Below are 23,855 nucleotides of genomic sequence, written 5' to 3' on the forward strand. Positions count from 1 at the left end.
TGCCTTCAATGGGCAGTTGCCTAAGAACAACCTGAAAGGGATTTACAGCCATGGAACAACACAAATTACAGGTAACACATTTGAAATCCCCCTGCAAGGATTCCTCTCACCCTTCTTCTTGCTTTGATTGTTTCAAATCTGGCCAAATAAGTACATGGGGCAAAACATTCCATGTATATAGACAACTGGGCCAAAATTCACACCATAACAAAACACAGTGTTTCACCAGCCCAGAGAAGGTTGGAAGGCTAACCTAACAAAATACAACATGGTGTCTCTTAATGGCACGACCATGGAAACAAATATGTTGAGAAAATGGGTAGAGAATTGCCCAAAATATTGCAAAAAAATAGAATTTGAAATCATTGTCAAAGTGCAAATTTTTAGCCACATGAGAAGTTTATGTTCTCATGGTGAAGGCATCTGAACGCTACATGCTACTTGTTTCCAGGGCAGATCAGCTTTGTAATTTAGTTGTGCCTCCAAATTATTGAAGAAGTATTAATCAGAATTTAACAAAATTGGAAGCTTGCATACAGCTTTAAAAAAATATCTCTCATCAGACTTAAAACATCAGAAAACGTACACCTCTAACTGCAACTGACATACTCAGTCCCTGGCCAACACACACCCACACTATAGGCACAAGGTCGCCCCTCTGGACTCGAAGCCTTCAATTCCTCCTAAACCTTGCACCTAGAAAGCTTACAAGCACATTGAGCTCAAGGTACCTCTGATCTACAACCAGAATACAAAGCACTACTATCTTGCCTTTGTCTCTACTGACAACTAATCAAACCCACACACCGACACCATTCCAGTTCCACCATAGTGCTGTGACGAATCTGATGGGATTCCCCCCAGGAACCCTGGTCTGGGATCCTCCTCATGTGGCCAGGAAAAGGCAGGTGCTTTCTGATACCGACCCTGGGGGTGGTGTACAGCGGGAGGATCACATGGGGGCAGGTGGTGTTCAAACCAGGAAGACTGGGATGATACCCTTTTTAACTTTCCCCGTAATCCTGCACTTTTGATGGCTTTTTGCCACACTAAAGAAGTAGAGAAACATGTCTTTGATAAAGTAAACTACATGTCCCAGAATCCTATAGGGACTGAGACGAAGAAGAGTGCTGAAGAAGCATGCAGATGTAGTAGCCTTTGCACAGGTCAGGCACTTGAAACGAATGGCTCACACCTGAAGCCAATTGCCAAACCTTGAAGCATAAAACGCTGCAGCAGGCGAGGAGAGGAAGAAGGCGCTGGAACATGAGTTAGAAGGCTGGCAGTAGAAGCAGTAGTAGCACAGCAAATGGGTGGAAATTCACGAAGGAGTGTGATCACAGAAAGGATGCCGTAGCGTAGAGACAGCAGATTTCACCTACAAGTTCTGAGAGGGTTCTGTGGTCAGCAACCCTGCATTGCTGTGGCTGCAATGAGGAAGATGTGCTGAGAGTGGATCTTTCTCCATTTGCACCTAGTGGCTGTGATTACAGAACCCTGAAGCCTGAGACCATGCTGAAGCCCGAGGACCGTAGCACAAGGCAAGCCGAGGGACTGAGGAGTGAAGGAGACTCCCAACTAGCGTGGCCGGACCGGAGACACCTGGAGACACCCGTGCTATAGAAGGGTGTGGGTCCCAAGAGTGCCCAAAGTAGTAGTAGCAGTTGAAGAATTCAGGAAAGTGAATCAGCCCGCAACTGCAGTGTTCCTGGAGCCCGCGAGTGAAGCTAGGAGTTCAGGTTCACTTAACAAGCCTTGCCAGTAACTGTTACGAGCTCAGAAGTAACTTGCATATGTTCTAAAGCGAGTATACACTGTTTGCCGTTGTCGAAGTTCTTCTTAATAATGGAAATGTATCACGCGCACTATTAGTGAGAGCAATAGTGTTTGCGTAAGAAGACAAGTCTATTATTTCCATTGTCCAGTGATTTGCTGTTGCCGGAGTGGTTGCGTGTCTCTCATTAAAGGGAAGTGCTTGTTATAAATCGTCCCGAAAACATAACACTGACTTCCACAAGTGTTACAAGAAATGCACCCTCAAAGGAAGGTAGTGTGTGGCCAAATGTATTTCCTTAAAGGAGTCTGAAACCAACTCTGTGAGATTGAATAGGAATACAATCACTAGTATCTCTTTAAAGTTGAAAATGTACTTAAAACTGTTTTTTCTTTGAAAACTGAACCTTATAGTATTTCGAACATTTTTTCTTTTCAGATAGAAGCTGTGTATAGTGACTAGAAGAACAAGCATTACCCAAGCCAAGAGGCCAACCCTTTCCATAGTGAAACTAACCCTATCAAGAACTATCCATATGCTTTACGAGTTTGTTAAATGTCCAGTATCCTCTGATACAAGTGTGGCATTATTAGCTGAAGCTGGAACAGTGGCAATACACAGCTTCAGGGTAGTTACTGGAACCAAAAAGGTGTGAACAAAGCTGGGGATGGGAGCTGGGTGCTTGTAAGAAGATCAAATCAACAATCTGTAACGCTGAGACTGATGCAGCTGAGAGTGAATCCGTCTGGGAGCAAAGGCAGCTCATACTGATGGTAGTAAGACAGGAAGAGGCAAAGATGATGCCCTTTCCTTATAACCTAGGAAGGAAGAGTACCTTGCTTACCTGTGTAGGTCAAAGAGTCTTGACTTTAAATTGCCTAAAGCACCAAGTGGAAGCAGATCTATCAGAACAGTGGTTGTCTATGAGACGGTCAGTGAATATTGCATTAAAATTGGTTAAAGCAATGGACTACTGTGGATTAAAGGAGTCTGTTTCTACAGTAACAGCAGTTGAAGGTGGTTGCCAATAAGTAGCAACACCCTGCAAAGAAGAATCCTGACAAATCATATTAAAGACATTGCAGAAGTGATAACCAGATGGGCAATTGTTGAAGCAGAAGTAGATGTTAAGAAAGGAAGAAGGCCTTGACTATGACAAGGGGAAAAGTGCACAGAATTGCACAGTGAACAACTTTGGATCTAACAACGTGCATAAAATACCCAAGACTCTTGTATGTATAAACCCAGGAGTGCAAATAAAGTATTTACCAATATATGAAAAAGGAATGTGGGGTAAGCACTTAAGACCTCCTTATAACTGAAAGGAAAGTCAGCAAACTCTTTACCCACTATGCTCTTACAGATACTGACAGCGCTAAACCCACGTAGCGGGCAAGCAAGGACAGATTCTGTGAACTGACACTCTGTAAAATACTGAATAAGGAACATTCAAACAGTACTCACGAGGACCGGAAAGACCACTAGAATGTCAGTAATATCACGAACCCTGTAGATCAAACAGGAACCCAGAAGGCTGTAAAAGCAAAGGGTTAAAGATAACAAAATACATAAAACCCTAGTCAGGGGCAAGTATGAATTGTGATGTTAACTTGTGAGGAAAACAAAAGGGGATACACACTGGAACATGTTACAACAACACCCACACCTAATATTCGATGGAAAGTAAATGCAGAGGTGCAATGGAAAATATGGAATGGAATCTGAATGAAGTAGGATCAGGAGCAGGGGAAACACTATCACAAAAGGAAACCTTTCCCACCCAACCAAGGGAAAAAGGCAGTAAACAAATACTACTAAAGTAAGATTAATGCATCAAGCTTTTCAGTAACCAGGACAGCATAAAGAGACAGAACGCACCGGCAACCTGGGCTGCATCTAAGAGTTAAGCACAGAGAAAGGCTGTCTGCAGACAGAGGAAGATAGAAAGGGAAATTCAGAAAGCATAAATCAATTAGCACATTAATCTGAAATCCAGGACAGAGGAACAAGATACAGGAGCTAAGGAACTGGGCACAAAAGCTAGGAACTGGAACTAGGTACAAGGCACAGAAACCAGGAACAAGGAACAGGAGACTAGTCACAACAGGAACACAGCTACACTGACCAGCGCCGGACTGAAGCAAACTGAGGCTTTTAAAGCTGCTAAACGAGCACACCCCTCAGGCGTGCCGCCTGCTGCACCTGCAGCCACAGGTGTTGCCTATCCTCCACCCAGCCTTGTGCTGCAAGGGAGGAGATGAAGCAGTGAGCCAGGCATTCTGGGAAGCAGGAGGTGAAGCAGTGAGCCAAGGCATTCTGGGAAGCATAGTCATTTGATTTAAGTAACATGCTGGCTGCCAGAGAGGAGATGATGCAGTGAGCCAGGCATTCTGGGAAGCAGGAGGTGAAGCAGTGAGCCAAGGCATTCCGGGAAGCATAGTCATTTGATTTAAGTAACATCCTGGCTGCCAAAAACCTGGAATGGATCCGGAAGGGAAGTAACTTGGAATATAAGGTTTTAACGTTCCCAATTCATCAGAACACTGTAGCATAGGGTTCGAAGGAAATGTCCAGTAGGGAATAAACCCCAAAACATGCCCCCAAGTGGCGGGAACGGGAGCGAAGGGAGCGAGCCGTGACAGTAGAACTTTTGTCTTTGAACTCTAACAATACCATCCTGGAAGGAGGATATCCAGGATTACCACTGGTGCTGTTTTCATTGCTGGAATTGGAAGGGGAACATTTCAACAGATGAATAAAGAACTGTTACCAGTGGATCTTTGTTTGTGTGAACTTTTGTTTCTTTCGGAATTCTCAAGAACTGATTCAAGACTTTGCTTTTTTTTATGAACACTTGGAGAGATTGACTTTGTACAATCCTGGCAAAGGGATCTACGTGGGACAGGGGTAGGTCATCCAAGTCACTGGTTATTTGGTAAACACTTGTTGATGTTATTTATGGTTTACTTTTAATGCTTTGTCGCTTAGTGTAAGGGCCAGTTTTGGGTATTCTAGGAGATTTTCCCTTAGAACCTATACTAGAAAGGGAACTCCCGGGTAGAGTAGGCTTAGTTAGGTTTTCTTTGCACTTTTTATTTTTAATAAAATGTCAAATACTGAGAAAACAACAAGCAGTTGTCCACCTCGCATTACTGAACCCTCACATATGGTGTCAGTATTGGGATCAGACTCAATTTATACACATTAGGGATCCCTTTGATTTGAGAAACTTAGTAAAAAAGCTTCTAATCCAACTATAGCTACTGAACAATCTATTGGTTTTGACATCTGTAATAGCAGGGAAGAATTCATACAACCAAGGGAAAGAGCCTTGATCCCCCACATATTTAATCCTCATACACCCTAAGGGTACTTATATTCACCTTGCCTCTAAGTCTGGCCTAGCCTGGCAGTATGACCTAGACTTATTGGCAGGGGTGATTGATCCAGACTATAAAGGTGACATAAAAGTCCTAATGCAAAGAAAGGGAAAAAGGCTTGTTAGGTTAAGGCTGGATAAATAATAGCACAAGGTATTTTGGAGTGTGCCCTATTCCCAAAACTTAAACAATTTAAGAAATCGGGAACAACTTCCAGAGGAACCCAAGGATTTGGAGAAGCAAATCAATACCTAAAACCTCCCTTGAATATAGATAAAGAAGAAATGATGCCTGACTTAGCTTTCGCTCAGCATGAGGCCTTTAAACAAATGACAAATGAAAAGGATGGCAGAGCAAAAGGAGACACATGTATTTCTCCAAAAGAATGGGTTACTGCATAAAGGAGATGTGGATCCATCTGGTAAACCCTGAACACAGATTGTAGTACCAAGAAGTCAGAAAGCTATTGTACTGGAGATGGCTCATGCTCATCTAACCGGTGGACATTTAGGGATCCACAAGACACGAGCACAAATTGTAAATCGGTTTTTCTGGCCTTGTATCTATGCTGACATTAAGAGGTTTGCAAACACCTGTGAACTTTGTCAAAAGGCCAGTACAAAAATTCCTCCTCCTGTTCCCTTATAACCTTTCGTTATTATTGATGTTCCGTTTTCGTGAATTGGACTGGATATAGTAGGGCCTTTGGAAACCTCAAAATTAGGTACTAAATATATTCTATTGATTTTAGACTATGCCACTAAATATCCTGAGGCTTTTCCTTTAAGGAATGGTACATCTGAGCAAATCTTGAAGCATTTGTTACCCTTCTTTTCTGGAACAGGTTTTCCAAAACAGATTCTAACCGATCAAGGTTCGACTTTCATGAGTAAACTTATGTTGAGGTAAAATACATTCCTCGGATTGAAAAGCTCACATCATCAATTTATCATCCCCAGACAGATGGGTTAGTTGAAAGGTTCAAACAAACTCTAAAACATATTTTAAGAAAGTTGATTGAAATAGATGGGAAAAAACTGGGATGTCATGATACCCTGGGCCTTGTTCGCCATCCAGGAAACTCCTCAGTCCTCTACAGGAGTTTCCCCTTTTGAGTTGGTGTGTGAAATGGAACCCTGAGACATAGTAGACATGTTAAAAGAGACCTGAGAAGAGAGGGAGAGAGCCACCATTCCTTTATCCCAAATGGCTAAAAAATTGAAAGAACAAACGGCAGCCGTTAGAAAAATAGTTCACTTAAATACGGTAAAGGCACAAGAACAGAAGAAGGAATGGAATGTAATAATCAGAAATCAGTAATTAAATCCTTTTCCATTGGGGAAAGAGTACTTGTTCTTCCTTCAATTGATAATAATTATGTTAGCATCTGCTCTATTCAACCTTTTCATTTCGGACCTGAAACACAGGCTACACGCAACCATCTCTGGCTCTCTGAAATTAGGATCGAACATCATTCCCCAGCTTCTCTATGCAGACGACTTGGTTCTCCTCTCCAAGACGCCAAGAGCAAGAGATCTGCAGAATTTGTTGTCTGCGTTAGAGAGCTACACCACTAACAATGATTTCTGGCCTTAACTCTAACCATCTTAAACGTTCATAGAAATGGACGCTGCATAGAACCAAATGGGACCTAGTTGACGAATATCGATATTTAGGTGTAAATGTAAACAATCACATTTCTGATCCCCCTTACCAAACAGAAATTAAGAGAAAAATTATAGTTGCAACTTCTCAAGCGACCATAATTCATAAAAAGTATGGGAAATCTTTTGTGCACTCCCCTCATTACTTTTTATAATCAAAACATTGCACCAACTATTTTGTATGGAGAGGACACAAAACCCTATAGACCAGAATGCTTTTGGCTACTAATAGAAGGCTTATTCTGGAAGCGTTTCCTCACCTTACCCATGTGCCAACCCATTTGGATAACCAGACACAAGCTGGGTCTAATTTCTTTGCATGCACTATATGCATGGAAACTTTGCTCTCGCTACAGACAGTGTCCATTGAATTCTAAGGCAGGTACGATAATGTAAATATCCACATAAATGCAGACCTCAAATCATTGTTTTGCTAGGAAATGGATATGACAGGTAATGAACATCATGACCAGAGCGGATATTTCTTCCGACCTCCTTTTGACAAATCCATCATGTGCTAAGAGAAAACTGTGGGGAAATGATTGGATAAGGACTCGAGAGGCATATCTCACCTATGTAACTTTCAAATCCAATTGCTTACAATTAAAAAAAAATATGAGCACCCGAGTCGTACTTTTAAAAATTTCCTTCAGCAGTTTACAGAAATACCTATTTGCGGTTTAGACTAAATGTCTGTCAAACCAAAGATCTATTAGCTACGCAAAAGATCATATCCAGAGATGAAAACATATGCAGATTCTGTAGGGTGATAACACAACCAGAAACCGTTAAACATCTACTAGTGTCCCAAATTAGCAACTCAACGAGCACTATATTTCGAATTGTACTTTGATGAATTGAAGATTGTAAACACTGAAGTACTGTGGAAAGAAATATTTCATGCTAAACGTTTAGCTCTAAGAATTGCAACCGTCAGATTTATGAGTTCTCTGAATCTAATTTAAAGTACACCTGTGTCATGAACCACCAAATTCGTCCGTTCTGGACTTCATGGTCCATGATGCACCGTGGCATGAACTCAGTGATCCTTCCAACATGGCTGACGGGCCTGAAACGCTGCGCTCTAGCCCTTGCGCGCAATGCTCGACTTCCTAGGAAACAGACATGCCCCTGCGGCTCGGCGCGTCTCAACGCAACTGCTTGGAGTTGTTAGACGTGTGTTTTCGAGTCCACTTCTGTGTTATTCTCAATTCCCTTATCTTCCCTTTTTCTTTTGTTCCTGAGCCCGGTCCGAATTCCTCCTTACCCTCTTGCCCATGCCTCTTCCTGGATTCGTCCTGTGCTCGGTCCTACGGTGTTCCGGACGCTCTCCGAGCCTGGAACTCTATCTCCTTCCTGGATTCACGATCCTGGATACTGAACGTTACCCGGCTAAGGAGAGCCGGCTACCTCACGCTGGAATTCGAAGACTCGCTCCCAGGCCTATACAAGTCTTGGACAGTGAGAAAGAAGGAAGTTGCTTCCAAGAAGGTCACAAGCAGAGAGAAACAGGTGAGAAGGAGTGAAACTTGTGACAACCGGCTGATTTGAGTCAGATGTTAAACTGTTATGTGTAGAATACTCTATTGATTGTACTGTCGAGTCGCATGAGGTGCCAACTAACTATGCATGTAGGCATCAATGCAAAGTTGACTGAAGATTCAATTTACTCTTTTATTTATCTTTTCTTTTTTTCACAATGTCTAATCATCACTCTTTTAAGATATTCCAATTTTATACTTATTCTAATGTTCTTTTTTTATGTAGAGAAAAAGTGCTACTTTTATTACTCATTGTTGTAAAAAAATTGAAAGGTTGATAGGATTTTTATTTGTATTCAACCAAATCAATAAAGAAAATAATAATAAGATGTTATCCCGGAGGCCTGGTCCTTATGAAGTCATTGAAAAGATGGGACCTTATAATTATAAAATCTCACTACCTAATAGGAAAATCAAAACACATATATACCTTTATCAATCTTCTCAAATAATGGAAAGAACCTTTATGTAAAGATACTTCCATCATACTGACTAGTATTATCAGAAGAAAATCAGGAGAATCAATTCATACGAATTACCTCAAAATCTAAAACAAGATTTACTTGACTTATTAATACAATTTCCCAATGTGTTTAGACCAGAAACCAGGAGAATGAAAACAGTGTATCATTACATCTGCACTCGTCCAGGACAGGTTGTACATCAAAAGCCTTATCAAATCCCTGAAAGTAGAAAAGAAACCATTAAAGAAGAGGTAAAGGCTATGTTAAAGGCTGATGTAATTGATCCTTCACAAAGCCTGTGGTCCTCCCCAATTGTCTTAGTAGCAATACCAAATAACGCTTGGAAGTTAGTGAATTAAGTATCTCAGTTTGATAGCCTTCAAAAGGGCAGAATAGATGATCTAATTGATAAACTAAGTGATGCCAAATTCCGTTCTACTCTGGATCTCACAAAAGGGTATTGGCCAGTACCGGTTAATCCTGTGGATAAAGCCAAGACTGCCTTTTCAACACCTTTTGGATTGTTCCAGTTTAAAGTATTGCTTTTGGCTTACATGGGGCTTACATGGGGCTCCTGCTACTTTTCAGAGGTTGATGGATCATGTCTCTTTCTCTGGGTCTTATATTGATGAAATCATTAAATGTAGAAAGACCTACCCTGAACATATTTCCCATGTATACCATGTCACCAGGGCATTAAGAAAAGCAGGATTAACAGCCAATCCAAAAAACGGACATCTGGCTGAATCTGCAGTTAAGTATCTGGGTTTCTTTGTTGGGAATGGTTTAGTACAACCCCAAAAAGATAAAGTGCAGGCCGTTATGAGAAATTCACCTCCAAAAACCCAAAAGGAGTTGCATGCTTTTCTGGGCCTTGTGGGCTACTATCGAAGGTTTATCCCAAATGTTTCCTCCATCTAAGGAACTCTTACAGATAAACTTAAAACATAGCCCCTCAAAATTTACAGTGGTTACCCGAAGATCAGGAATGCTTTGACAAACAGAAGCATAGATTAAGTAGCAAACCTATTTTGAAACTGGCTGACTTTGAGCGACCCAATGTGGAGAATCTGACAGGATTCTCCCCAGGAATCTGGTCTGGTACCCTCCTCATGTGGCTGTCATGATTCGTGCCCCGCGTGTCCCCAGCCCTCCAAGATGTCAGGCTGGAGCCAGGCCACAATCACCTACATGGCCCTCAAGGGCCACTCCATCCCTCCAAAGACCCACTTGGAGTCAGACTTGGCGCTTGTGGCACCAGACTCACTCACTCCCATAGGATAACATTAAGGACTGGACTTGTAGTGCATTGATGGGGACAAGATGGATGCCCCCACATATTTCGGTTCCCAGAACTGCATGTGCGGTCTAGTCTTTTGGGTGTGGTTCAGCCCAGAGACACCTGGGATACCCAGAGACTATTTAAGCCACACCCAGGCTGAGAAACATGCTTTGCGTTTTCTGCACCTGCAGCGTGACACTCACCGTGTTCGGATCAGTCTCCAGTAGGCCTGCATCTTTCATCTGCACTCAGCTCCTGCAAGAACAAGAACACCGTTAGGAACAGCCTTACCTTGCGGCGCTTCTGCCCATCATTCATCGCTCCTTCTGTTCTGCGGGCATCTTCGGCTGTGTCATTCCCAACCCGGCACAAATCTTCGCTTATTTTTAAATACTGAACGAGCTTCAAACGCTTACCTGAATCCCAGCCGCTCTGGGGGAACTCTGTCTCCGGAACTTCTCATCCATCTGCAAGAGGGAAAGACACTCCAGGTTAGCGTAGAAACATCTAGAGGCGCCCCATACCGCGCTTACTCACCGCATTTCTTCTTCATAACCGGCATCCACGCTGAAAACGTTGCGGCACCTAAAAGACAAAGAGAAAGAACTCAGTTCAATGCAAATACGAAAGGGGTGCATCGCACATCGCGCTCTCACTCAACTTCAGCGCTACTCATCTCAGCAGCACGCCGCCATCCCCGGACGCCGGCCACCATCTAAAGAAGGAAAGCAACGAAGTTAGAGAACTGTTCAAAAGACTCATTATACTTACCTGTCGGACTCTTGCCAGTGAAGTAACTAGGCAGCAACGAGCCTGCATCCATCAACGCGCCCCTGCGCTGAAAGCAGGACGGAGAGCACACTATCCAAGAAAACACGGTGAGCTGTGGATCAAAGGGAAGGGTTGGACCCCGGGGAAGAAGGGGTTCAAGCACACAGAGACAATAGGGAGTTAACAGGCTGAGTGACGTCCCCGTGGATACCAGGTGAGCGTTACAGTGGCCAGGGAAAAGCAGGCACTCTCTGATCCCAACCCTGAGGGTGGTGTACTGTGGGAGGGTCACAAAGGGGGGGAATAAGACTTGGAGGAACCCCTTTTTAACTTTCCCTGATCTCAATCCTACCGACATACATAGGGGAGATTGTTACAGACGTGAAGTGACCAGGGGAGGAGTGTGTGTGGGATGGTGATGTATTATCAAAGGTCTTAGTCGGTACTAACCTACTAGGTTGGTTGACCTCACAACAGATACTATTGGCAGTGACTAGGAACAGGGAAAGAGAGCTTGGCTTGGGGAAGAAGGCAGAGTCTAATAAAGTTCTGTGATAATGGTTGTCCCCAATCCCATAAGGGGATTCCTTCCCCATGTGATCCTCCCTTGGTGGGCCACCCTCATGAGGACTATTGTACTGTGGACGTACCGCCCTGTCCCCATGGGAAAGGTCTCCACTTAGGAGATAAGGGACTACATCCTCAGATTCGTCACAGAAGTCGAGGAACTCTTGGTTGTGCCTCCACCTATAAAGGATCCCTTGCGTTCACAAGCACAATGTGATTCCATCAGTTAATTGTTTATCGAGAAGATCCATACAATTTGGCAATCCATTGCTCGCAGTGATTTGAATTTCTTAGATGGTATATAATCAGTGCAATCTCCTAATAGGACAAACAGCTCTGAGATGTTTCAGTTCGAACCAGTTACTCACAGTAAAGTCTTGGTGGCCCCTTCATAAACTGAAATCGACCTCCCCTGCTGACCCTATTCCTCTTTGGGTTGTTTAGTCTTTTCCGTAAAAAGGAACTCCTTTGTTTATGGCAGATCTTCACTACTCTTTCACTATGGGGGCTATTCCGGCTTCTCTAATGAATGTGCTTGTTACTCTGCTTCTGAAGAAGCTGCATCTGGATGCTGCTCTTGCAGTTAACTATAGGCCCATATCTCTTCTGCTGTTCCTTATAAGGCTTGTGGAAGCGATAGTTACCACACACCTCTCTCTTTTTTTAGAATCTTAGCATCTCTTACATCCTTTCCAATCGGACTTCAGACCTACCATGGGCACGGAGTCAGTTATGATCTCTGTCCTGGACGATCTTGTTTTGCTCCATGGAGAGGTTGAGGTTCGGATTCTCTTAGTCCCCTCTGCGACTCTCCTGCATTTGATCCCCCTTCCAAACTTAGAAACTGTTTGGCTGCAATCATGAACTTGATGGTCAGAAATTGACTTAAACTTAATGGAGAAAAAACAGAGATCCTGGTAGTTGGGTCTGCTTCTACTAATAGAGTTTGAACCACAGACGTTTGGCCGGACTCCTTAGGACCCTGTCCTAAACCTACTAAATCGCCAATGAGCTTTGGCGTCAAACTCCTGCCATTAGGTACCAAGGAATTGCAAATCTCGTCCGTGTGCAACACAGGATTGCTTGAACTGAAAATCCTTAATAAAATGCTACCCTTTCTTCTGTCGAAGTCTCGGACTAAGGTAGTGACTGCATCCATTTTGGGATCCCAGGACTACTGCAATGGAATCTACCTTGGCCAGATGGCTTTTCTGACTGCAGTTTTTACAAAACGCTGCAGCCCGCTTGGCTCTTGGTACCACTCGACTTGCGCATTTTCGTAGCCTTCTACAACAGCTACATGTCATGACCACTACCCCTCGCCCTGGCAGTCAGGCCCCCTGGGCCGGACCACGGCATCTCATCATGGCCCCAAGGGCTGTGTCATGTCCCCCAAGACTCTCATGGCGCCAGGCTCATATAGCAGAAAGGGGAGCTGGAGCTTTCAATGGCAGTGTCACAACATGGATGCCCCCACATGGTTCAGTTCCAGAACTGAACCATGCAGTCTAGCATTTAGGGTGTGGTCTGGCCTGAAGGCACCTGGGATACCCGCAGGCTATATAAGCCACGTCCAAGCTGGAGAACACGCTTCACGTTGCTCTGCTCTCGCAGCATGACGCTCACCACGACCCGTCGGATCTTCTTCAGCATTCCTGGCCGACTCCTGCAAGAAGAAGAAGAAGAAGATCATTAGTACTATTACCTGTAGGCGAGCCAGCTCCTGTCATCCGCTCCAGTGTCCAGAACATCCAGCTTGTCCGCAAACGCTCACTCTCTTCCTTGGAAGCCGCAACCTGGGGGAAACAATAGAAAACCAGCATTAGTAAGCGTTTATTCTTCACGCTTACCTGAGTTGAACTTGCTTCTGGTTCAAGGCCATTTCAGTCTTCCGTCTACCTGCAAGAGAAAAGGCAAAACTGATTAACACGCGTAATTACCCGGAGGCATTTCGAATAACACCTACTCACCGCTCTGCATCCTCTCAGCAGCAATCATCCAGAACATCACGGCGGCCTGCAAGAGAGGGACAACACAGGTCAGCACACAGCAAGAAAAGCACATAGCACCGCACTCTGCGCTTTCACTTACCGTCTCGAGTACAGCTCCAGCCAGCACAGCTTCCTCAGAACTCCTTCCGCACCTAAAAGAGAAGGAAAGACATTAACGGGGGGATTTCAATTAAGGACGAGCTGTCAAAACAGCAGACTTACCTGAGCAGGACTGGCCTCACAGGGCCCGCACCAGTGAAGCAACTCGGTTGCGATGCGCCCATTCACGACGCACCCCTGCACAGAACAGCAGGTCGGAGAGCACACCATATTGAAAACCAAGGTGAGGAAAACTCTAAGGGGGTCGCTGGGTCCACAAGGGAAGTGGGCTCAGGGGAAAAGAGACTATAAGCTAAAACCAGTACTCCTGTATTCCAGACTAGGTCCTCGGCAGAACAAGAACCTGAGGGAGTGGGCCAGGTCGGAAGCAGACCAGCCAGATTGGGTGCGTCCCTATGGATACCAGGTGAGCGTTACACTACACTGGCTGCCAGTGAGCAGTCATATTAAATTCAAGATTCTCTGCACTGTACACCACGCAAATCATAATTCTGAGCCGAGTATCTTCAAGCCAAACTGGCCTCCTATGTCCCCCCCAGGTCGCTTTGCCCTGCTTCCAAGAAACTCTTGAAAGTTCCCAGATATCACAGAGCCTAAGCTGGAGGCCGTTCTTTTTCTGTCCTTGGCCCATCTATGTGGAACTCTTTCCCACTCCAGCTTCATGAAATTATTGACCATCTTGGCTTCCAAAAAGCTTTAAAAGCGTATCTTTTTTAAGTTTTCTTTGCTCTTCCTTTTGGTCTCCTGAGGGTCTCTTTACCTGTATGCGTTAGTGCCTAGATCCCTTCGAGCCGTAGTCAGCGCTTTATCAATATAATTACATTACATTACAACCCATGATCTAATCAAGGAGTCATCTTTGAATAGTGTGTACATAATCATCTACATATTGAAACAAAACAGTATTTGCTTAGGTCTGAAACCTATTTTACCACTCAGTTTCTGCGTATGCCAAAGTTTTCATCCCCTTTCTTCTCCTTTTCCTGATCATTATCCTTCCTCTTATCTTCCGAATACTGACAAGTGTTTGAGTTTTGGTATTGTTGTTAACCATAACTGGCAAATGTCAGCGTTCTGTTTTGGTTTAGCTTCGTAACCATAACTTCATGTCAGCTAAAAATGTTTTCAGTGAATACACTGCCCCATCCCCCTCAATATGCAGGGACTCAAACTATAGACTTTTTCATGAAATAAAGGGTACGTTCAAACTCACTTTGTCCTTGAGTAAACCATTTGGTCCAATAACATTCTCAAATAAATGCTGCCCGACATTTGCATCCACAGCTGAAAGTGGATCATCCATCAAATAGACATCAGATTTTCTATATAAAGCCCGAGCAACACTTATTCTTTGCTTTTGTCCTCCAGATAGATTCACACCCTAAGAAAAAAAACATACAATTAGTAATACTGATAACACATCAACAGAATCCTGTAATTTAACACTGAAGACATTGGGTATTACTTTAAAAGGTAATTTCAATGAAAATTACCTTATGTGAGCATTCATATGGATGACTGAAATAAAATATGAATTTCTTAACACTTTTGGTTAATGTGAGCATTTAGAATTGTCTAGCAACTTGTAGAGCAGGCTTATTTGCAGGAAATTAAACCTTTAGGGAACAAAATTAAAATGTTCCCAATGACAAACGTGTGTGTTTCTTGAGACCGTATTGTAACACCAAACCCAAGAAATAAAGATTTTGGAGCCTCTACGGTGAGACTGACTCATCTTACCAATTTTGGGATAAGGTAGATATTGCATGTTCAGTATTCACATAAAACATCACATTTTACAAAACTGGGAGCATGCCCTTTGTTTGCCAGGTTGGTATACACTGGCAAGATTCAATAAAAAAAACTGCAACAATAACAAATTAATTTTAATATCTCTGAATGCCTCTAAGAAATTCATCTGCAACCCTCTGTCTCACTTCAAAGTCATATGGGTCATTATAGTTTTGCTGGTGCAGTAAAAGTGTGGGTACAACTGCCAGTAATTCCGGCACGTTTACTGCACCAGCAAAACACAAATGTTCCAGTGGGGGCACTGATTCAACTCCAGCCAGGAGCTGGAGGTAAATCATGCCCCGACGGCCAAAAAATGCCAGAATTACTATGAGACTCCATGGGATGGTGATTTACTGGAGTTTCCGCCACATGGAATGTGCCATCAATTCTGGCATTCCAAGTGGCGGAAAAGGTTTTAGTGTTTGGGTATTACTGTTTTGTTGGCATCCCCCCGGAATTACCCGCGGGATACCACCAAAACGTATTAACTCTAGTTTTCTAGTAACTCATTAGTTGTTTGTATAGGAACTAAATGATGGAGAAAAATATTCAAAGTCGATAACAAAATACCACTTTGATTTGTGTTTATTTTTTTATTTTTTTAAAATACACATTTTAAACTTCTGCTTTGCCTAATCAAATGTTTTAATTTGCTGATAAGTACAGTGTAAACAGGTCAACTGGATAGTGGGCATCTGTGTCCAAGATGGCATTGAGGATCGTGAAGGGTAACTCAAAGCAGATTTCTTTTTACATCAGTAAACAAAATAGCTGTCTGTAGATGGGGAAGTTATGTCATATTCTTCTATTTACTATTTCTAAAAACAAACTGTAGGCTGCTAGAATCCCTCTCTATTTGGGAAGCTGTGTGGCTTAGAAAAAGACGTACCCATTGTTTCATTTCAGAAAGACAGACAGCAAGATATCGCCATGCCAGGCAGATCATAATCTTAAAGTAAGGCAGGTAGATTTCATTCTTAGAAGAGAAGGGAGAAGGGCACTTTTGTGGCTAAATTGATAAATAGATGTTAGGGCTTCTGTACATTTTAATAAAGTAAATGATAATTTCCAATGCGCTACATAGTATCTTCATGCAGACACTAGCTATAATTTTGAATAAATTAAAAGGACTCTCAAGTGCCAGGTATGACAGACTGTGGTCTAAGAACAAACCTGACATTTCATTTTGTTTCTGGGTTATTTCATTGCCCACCTTATTTCAAGGATGGCAGGTAATCAGATTTCAACAGGTAAACCAAATTTCTAATAATGGTCTTTTTCTACATAAAACACACAAACCTAGGAGTGTGTAATAACATCACAATAATACCTTTTCTCCTATTTCTGTGTTCTCGCCAGCAGGTAACATTTTCACATCGGGGAGCAAAGCACAGGCTTTCACAACCGCATTGTACCAGTGTTCCACAAACTTCTGCCCAAACAGGACATTATCTCTAAAAGATGCATTTGGAATCCATGCTTGTTGAGGAACGTATGCCACAGCACCCTAGAGCACAAAAAGAAAAGTGTGCAGAACTGTAAGTGCCCACAGATGCCTGTCAAATGTGCACACTATAAGTTTCAATATTTTAATTTCAACACAATCCATGCAATCACAAGGCAGTAGAAAGGAAGGGGTATTGCGCTCAAGTCTAATATGTTTCAAAAATGTTATCCTTCTAGAAAAGAAAAACCCTCAAATATGTTTTTATGAATGAGAAAGTGGCACACGAAGATTTTCAAATTAAACAACATAAAGTTCCAAAAACATTACCCATTGGAATATGTGTAAAGTCAATTCATGATAACCACATTTCATGTGTGATTGTCCTACCTTAGCTCTAATTTACACCATTAGCGCTGGGCTCCTCATTTTTTTGATAGTCCTTAATCTTTCCTTTTCACCAAATTCCTTCATGGCGCTTGCCTTCAGAGAACTTAACTGATCAGAATGGCTTCTGTGCATCAGCTGACTTTTCACTCACTCTCATGTGCTACACAAAGTTGTCAGTGCTGGAGGGCTTGCCACGAACAGAGGCGAACCATGGGCAAGTGTGCTATGCCTCTCCATGCCGAGTTTGCTCTTTAGGTACATCCCTCTACAAAGATAACTCTTGGTAATTGGTCCATTGGTATTGTGTCCTTGACTGATGGCCGAGGCATTAATAAAACATTACTCATTGTCTGCTATTCATACCTTGCACAGTCACTTGGCCCTCAAAACCACTAGTAAATCGCCATTTCCACCAGGTTTAAGATATATTTATATTTTTTAAATTTCAGAGTTAATTCTAGATTGTCCACCCATTTGTTGAAATTAACTTGGACCAGCATGCTACAACTTGGAAGGCAAAAAGTAATCTTTACCTTTTCAGCCTATAAAGTCTCCTTATTAAGCTCTAACAATGCAGAATATCCTGTGGTTCAACTTGGCATCACCTTATGTCACTCTGTTACGATTCTTTTTGCTATAGCCAATGGACCATGGAATCTGAACCGAACTTTGCCCATGAATTTACCAATCTGTTCTATGTTCCATGCTGGTCCTAGTTCATTTCAACAATTGAGCAGACAATATACTTTTCCATCCATTGAACACTTGTTAGAAGGCATAGCACTTCCAGATTTTCATGTTATGCCGATTGGCCTTACAGACGGCAAGGGTCACACCATAAATCTAATGTTTTTCTGTCTAAGAGGGAGGCAATTTCACCTCCTCATCTCTTACTTGGATTGACCATTTCCTTATAGGTGTTATGAAACCCTTGGTCTCCATCTCTCACCTAACGGTCGTCTCGTCCTCCTTGGTCTTCCAAGAATTGGAAATCACTCAGCCATACCTGCGTGGTTGTTCTTTTATGCAACTCCGTAGCATAGTAAGTGGCTTCCAACAGAGGCACAGGTAATCAATATTCTACTTCGATCAAATCCTCATTCGATCAGCTGATACTGAGAAACTGTCAGTTCCCAACAGTTGGCCTCATGTGAAAATATCGTTGACTAAAGACTTGATACAGAAAGAGCACAAAAAGGTTCTAGAGTTTAAATATTGTCACCATCATAACACTTCAGCTAAAGCCTCTTTTAAAGCACAATGGGAGTCAGTATGAGTTTGGCAGTAATACGGTTGTAGTTCTGTGGTGTGTGGCGAAACCTACCACTGCAATACAACCTGGCGGGAGCGCGCACACACCTTCAAGGGTAACAGGAATTCTGCCCAGCAGAATTACCACCAAACAGGACACCACGACGGCAAATGTGCCAATATTCAGCAGAATTACCATTCCCGCTGGTCAATCAGCGCTAATTACCGCAGATGAAATACGATCATCGCCGGAACGGGAATCATGGCGCTGGGCATTTTGAAAACCACAATCCACCTGAATTCCCCACTTCCTGTAGCCATGCGGACCCACAAGTCACAGAAAACATGTCCCAAGAAAATACCAGAGAGAAGGTGCCCAAACATCAGCTACATAAGACAAAATTCAGTGAGGTAGAGATCCAGGATCTCAGTGATGAAGTGGTTGTCTACTACGAGGAATTGTACAACTCCAGTCAGAGGAAAACATCTGGGCAGCGGAAGTCAGCAATCTGGAAATCCATCAGCCAGAAGGTGACGGCTGTAGACATGGTCCCCCAGGATAGGGAGGACTTCGTAAAAGATGAAATGACCTCCGGGACAGGGTGCGCAGCCTCCTCTCCTATAACAGATAGGAGGCACTGACCACAAGAGGCGGCACCAAAGAGCTCCTTCCTCTGACCCCGTGGGAGGAGAAGGCGGGCTCCATTCTCGGCATGGAGGGGATTGAGGGAGTCAGTGGAGCAGAGGCAGGTGTCAGCAGCCAAAGGGCAGGAGGTGAGTTTGCCCACGCCAAAGCAGAGGGCAAATGACCAACCAAATAAGTGTGTCCCTTGGCTCAGATGGGCCCAATGGACAAGGTAAGATGCCAGCATATGGCCATAAGCATACGCCATCCAATGGATGTCTATGGTGAGCCAGTTGCAGGAATAGGTGATCCAGCCAGTTGCCCATGGTGTCACATCCGCCCCACAAACATGCCAGGGAGCGCAGAATAACATAATTCCCATTCTGCTGCTGGGCCAACGTTGTGACTACATGCATGGGTGGTGTCTAAACTGTGCACGTAACCATGCACAGCAGTTTGAAACTGCAATTGCAGCACCCATGTGTGCTGTGAAGGGCCAAGTGTCAAAGTTAACCGCCAGACCAACTGTATAGACAGGCAGTCTTGGCAGCACAAGGGAAAAAGAGCACCTGCCCATGGAGTGGACACACTCAGCAGCTGCCATATCCACCTTGCTCTGGTCACATGCAATGGCCCATGGATAACCATACCCTTCTCCCTACATGTCTGGGATGTGCCTCAAACAATTAGCCAATGTGTCTAGCAAGCCAACGTGCAGGAATGCACGATGACTGACATGATGTCATTTTCCCCCCTACAGGGTTGCAGCCGACTCAGGATGAGGTGGAAGAGGAGAGTGAAAGCCCATCGACGTCATCAACCACCCCCCCTTGAAGGGCCAACGGATGGTAAGGGCAGGTGTAAGGGACGACATGCGACACCAGGGTTCAGCATCACCACACCTGCCAGTGCCAGCGCAGACAAAGCACCTATTCCACCTTATGCAGAAATGGCAACTCCAACTGCTCCCCAACAGCTGGCCAAAGTGGTCATGAAAGGTGAGCCAGCTGCTGGCAGGCATGCTGGAGCCACCGTGGTTCCACCCAGCTGAGAGGCCCAGGAAGCCCCCACATCACCTGTGCAGGACAGCCTTCATCCTTGGCAGCAGTATCAATCATCTGAGAGAGAGTCGGACATCCAGTCCTATGGTTCTCCTTGTTTCAGCCCCAGCCCTCAACATAGCCCTCAACCCATTCTCCAATCCACACCGGGCAATGAGCACATGCAGAGGCTTCAGTTGATGGAAAAGCGCCAGGTGCACCTGGAGGCAATTGCTGACACACAGGCCCTCCACGCCCAGGCAATCTGGGACTGAATCCAGGGTTCCACATGCCTGATTGTGCGGGCAATGGAGCATGCAGCAGAAAATGGAGTTCACAATGCAACACATATGGGGGACAGGATCAGAACAATCCAGTTCCATGACCCCAGCAGAGGGTTAACCGCTGAGCACGCCAAGGTGACTTTCTGGGCACATTCTGGCCCCAGAGGTGCTGGTGGATACAAGCAAGGGGAAGAGACCATGCAAGTGATTTGGGAGAACTTGGTGATAGGCACAAGGGTTTGTTGGGGATGGGGTTGTGGGGAGGGGGAGGGTGTGTGGGGATGGTGTTGTGGGAAGGGGATGAGTGTGTTGGGGATGGTGTTGTGGGGATGGTGTGTTGGAGATGGGTTTATTGAGAGGGAGAGTGTGCGTTGGCGATGGTGTTGTGGGGATATGACATGATAAGTCATTTATAACGCGCCTCTACACATGTGTTTCTAGGCACGAGGGGGAGGTGACCATTTTCACATCAAACCTTAGTTCACCTGAAGCAATGCCAGGGTATTCCTTTTTGTGTACATGTGTCTATTCATTAATGTGACAATATATACAGTGGTGTATGGCATGTAGAAAGAAATGTGATCAGAAACAATTGTCCATGGGGGGAATACCCCTGTAGTGGATGCCAGATGGGATCAAATATCTGGGGGTTCAGATATCTAGGGGAAAGGGCTTGCTCCTTACTGACAACTTTGCTGCACACAAATTATATGTACAAGGGAAACTAAACAGGGTGGGGGGACATGCCGCTGTCCCTGGCAGCTAGACTGGTCCCGATACAAAATTATCCTCCCCCCCCAAACTTCTGTACCTATTCACCAAGGTGCCTCTCTGGCCGGGAAAAGACTCCTTCACCAGACTACATGGTGCAATTTCCCAATTTCTGCGGCATGCGGGTGCAGTCCGTAAGAAATGGTTGCTACGGACACTGCCTTATGATAGGGGAGGGTTCATATGGCTGATCAGACGCAGTTCATGTCCTATTGGTTTGGCGGTAAGGATGCCCCTCCAAACACTTGATTGGTCGGCTGACGAAAACAACACACAAATGCTGATACTTGATTCCACATACAAAGACGACTGTATACAATGAACCATTTTCTCAAAAGGGAGGGTGGTGTATCCGTATTACAAGTGGTCTTTCCCCCACCTGGGATGGTCCTCTGTGCACACACTGCGAGAGGTTGGAATACCGGGCGCTAGGTGACCTGTTCCCAGAGGAACGGTTCATCACACTGCAGACCTGGAAGCAGGGCAGAGGGGCACAACAACAGATATACCGCAGTTCTACAGTCTGGGGGCTGCTTAGTATTGATATATTTTAAAAAGGATGGTGGAAGAGGAAGTAAAATAAAATAGCAGGAGATAACATCATTTTAATTGTTTCAAGACTGCCCCACTATGCTAAATATAGTGAATTACATTTCAATTAAGTATCCACATTGATTTTTATGATTTTTTCAAAAGAGGAGGAAATCGCAATGCCCAAATATTTCATACGATTTTGATACCATCTAATTCATGCTTGAGACACAATTAAAGGCATGGTATAGTAAACATTTTTATTGTCCCTACGGGTCGGCCATGTTTTTTTAAGCCTAAGTGGCTCGATTTTAGAAAACTTTCCTATGGACCTTACCCGAGTTTTCGTCCCTTGAACGCACGTGAAAACAAGCACCAGGGAGCCGCCATTTCCTGATAATTCTATCTTTTCCCCGATCGCCCTGGCTGACCTGCTTTTGCGGCACTAAATCAATTCCCCCGCCCCTGAGCCTGACATTATAAAAACATTCATATTCCCCGCCTCTCCCCGTGACGTTACTGTGCTGCGTAGGCAAACGCGCCTAGTTGTCTTCTGCGCGACTCCACACAGAACCCGGAAACCAACACAGATCAACTCACAAAACAGCGCGCCACAATTCGGAATATGAAACTGTACTTTAAAATGAAACAGCAACACGGTACTTTTGGTAAAGTATATTTATTTGACATTAAATGTTTAGAGAATATTCAGCAATTGACATATGAACTCCGGAAGCCATTTATTTTCTTTTATCTGTATCCGCAATAACTGTTCCGTTTCATCTTGAGTCACGCGCTGTTCCTTTATGGTACACAGGGTGTTCATTTTCGTAAAAAGAATCACTTTGGAAGCACGGTGAACCGCAAGGCTGTTCCATCAAGTAGGCACTATGCCAGCGTAAAGGTTGATATGTTGCTTCTAGCCACTAGTACAGCTTAAGGGCATGTGGGCCCTTGGCGATCGTCCCATAATATGGTGATCGTGCTCCAGTTGTTGACACGAAGCTGCAGGTGTCTGCTGAAGAATCCATCCGCCGGTGTCTCAAACAGGTGGCAGTGGCAGAAAGGGATCAAATACCTGTTATGAAAACAAAAAAATGATAATTAGTCTCGCTAGCCGAACTTCATTAATATTACTCATTTTATTTATTACGGCCGATCAGAAACTATTTGCTTGCAAGGATAGTTCAATGGAGTATGTTCGTCTCTAAAATCAATGCGAAAAGTAACGAGATAAATCGAGTCCAACACACAATGATAAACGACAGTCTACATGCGTGAGGAATGATATGATATATGATATGGCATTTGTAACGCGCCTACACTCAAGTGTTTCTAGGCGTGACGAGGCAGGTGGGGAACAAGGGCAGACAGACAACGATCCTACTAGGCCAGGTGTCTTTCTGATCGTGCATGGGGAAGGGCTGAACATGGTTAGTTGAATACAAATTAAATAATAGGGCCAGCTGGTGGCAAGTGCAAGGTAAATGCCGGGAGAAGTGGCTGAAGGATACAGAGACAGTCCCGTAGTGCAGGGAAAAGTGGCTGGGCCAAGGACCGAGATCGGTGAGACCAGTGGACCTGCATGCCCATGTGCCCACTACGAACAGTTTTACTTGCTTTTCCTAGCTCTTCATTCATTCATTTATTCATGCATCCATTCATTAAATCTTCATTCCGGTATAAAAGCGTGTAAAGATTTACTTACATTATATTTGAAATTTCCATTGTGTCTCTTCGTAATGCAGTCTGTAAAACGGACCGTGCTCTTGACAATGATTTTTCGTATACTGACCTAAAACTGAAACTCGGTCTAGTTTCTGAATTTTCTGCCTTATCGTCTCTTACGTTATTGCGCACTCCCTTCAAATGTAGTTCTTTCGGCATGGTCCCTGTCTCAAGGTCAAAAAACAATAGACCCTTATACTTCCAGTGCGACTTGTGGGCCTCATCTGGGCGCTGTCCTTCGCATTCTTTATTTGCAACATCACGTAGTATAGGCATCTGTGAGAACTTGAAGTTTAGAATCTGTCTATGTAGTGCGCCTCAATGTGCAAATGCGAACTGGCTTCTCTCCCAAATGCCACGGGCCGCTTGGCTGGCGCGTTCTAAGTGCCCCAATTTTGTCCCCGTTGTCTGCAAGCTTTGCAGCCCAAATTGAGACATTTAAT

The 23,855-nt window shown here is 44.0% G+C and overlaps 1 protein-coding gene across 2 annotated transcripts in view; it reads right to left on the reverse strand.

Moving 5' to 3' along the window:
* LOC138569274 (multidrug resistance-associated protein 1-like) overlaps positions 1-23,855 on the reverse strand; it is a 1,459,677-nt gene that overhangs the window by 649,343 nt on the left and 786,479 nt on the right. For both annotated transcript variants that reach the window (XM_069647112.1, XM_069647111.1), the window contains exons 17-18: positions 16,679-16,855; positions 14,768-14,935 (exon numbers count right to left, since the gene is read on the reverse strand). In XM_069647112.1, the coding sequence (XP_069503213.1) occupies positions 14,768-14,935; positions 16,679-16,855 (345 nt within the window). The remainder of the gene's footprint in view (positions 1-14,767; positions 14,936-16,678; positions 16,856-23,855) is intronic.

The sequence above is a fragment of the Ambystoma mexicanum genome, chromosome 2q (genome assembly GCF_040938575.1).
Source record: "Ambystoma mexicanum isolate Mex_15411 chromosome 2q, UKY_AmexF1_1, whole genome shotgun sequence".
Lineage (NCBI taxonomy): Eukaryota > Metazoa > Chordata > Amphibia > Caudata > Ambystomatidae > Ambystoma > Ambystoma mexicanum.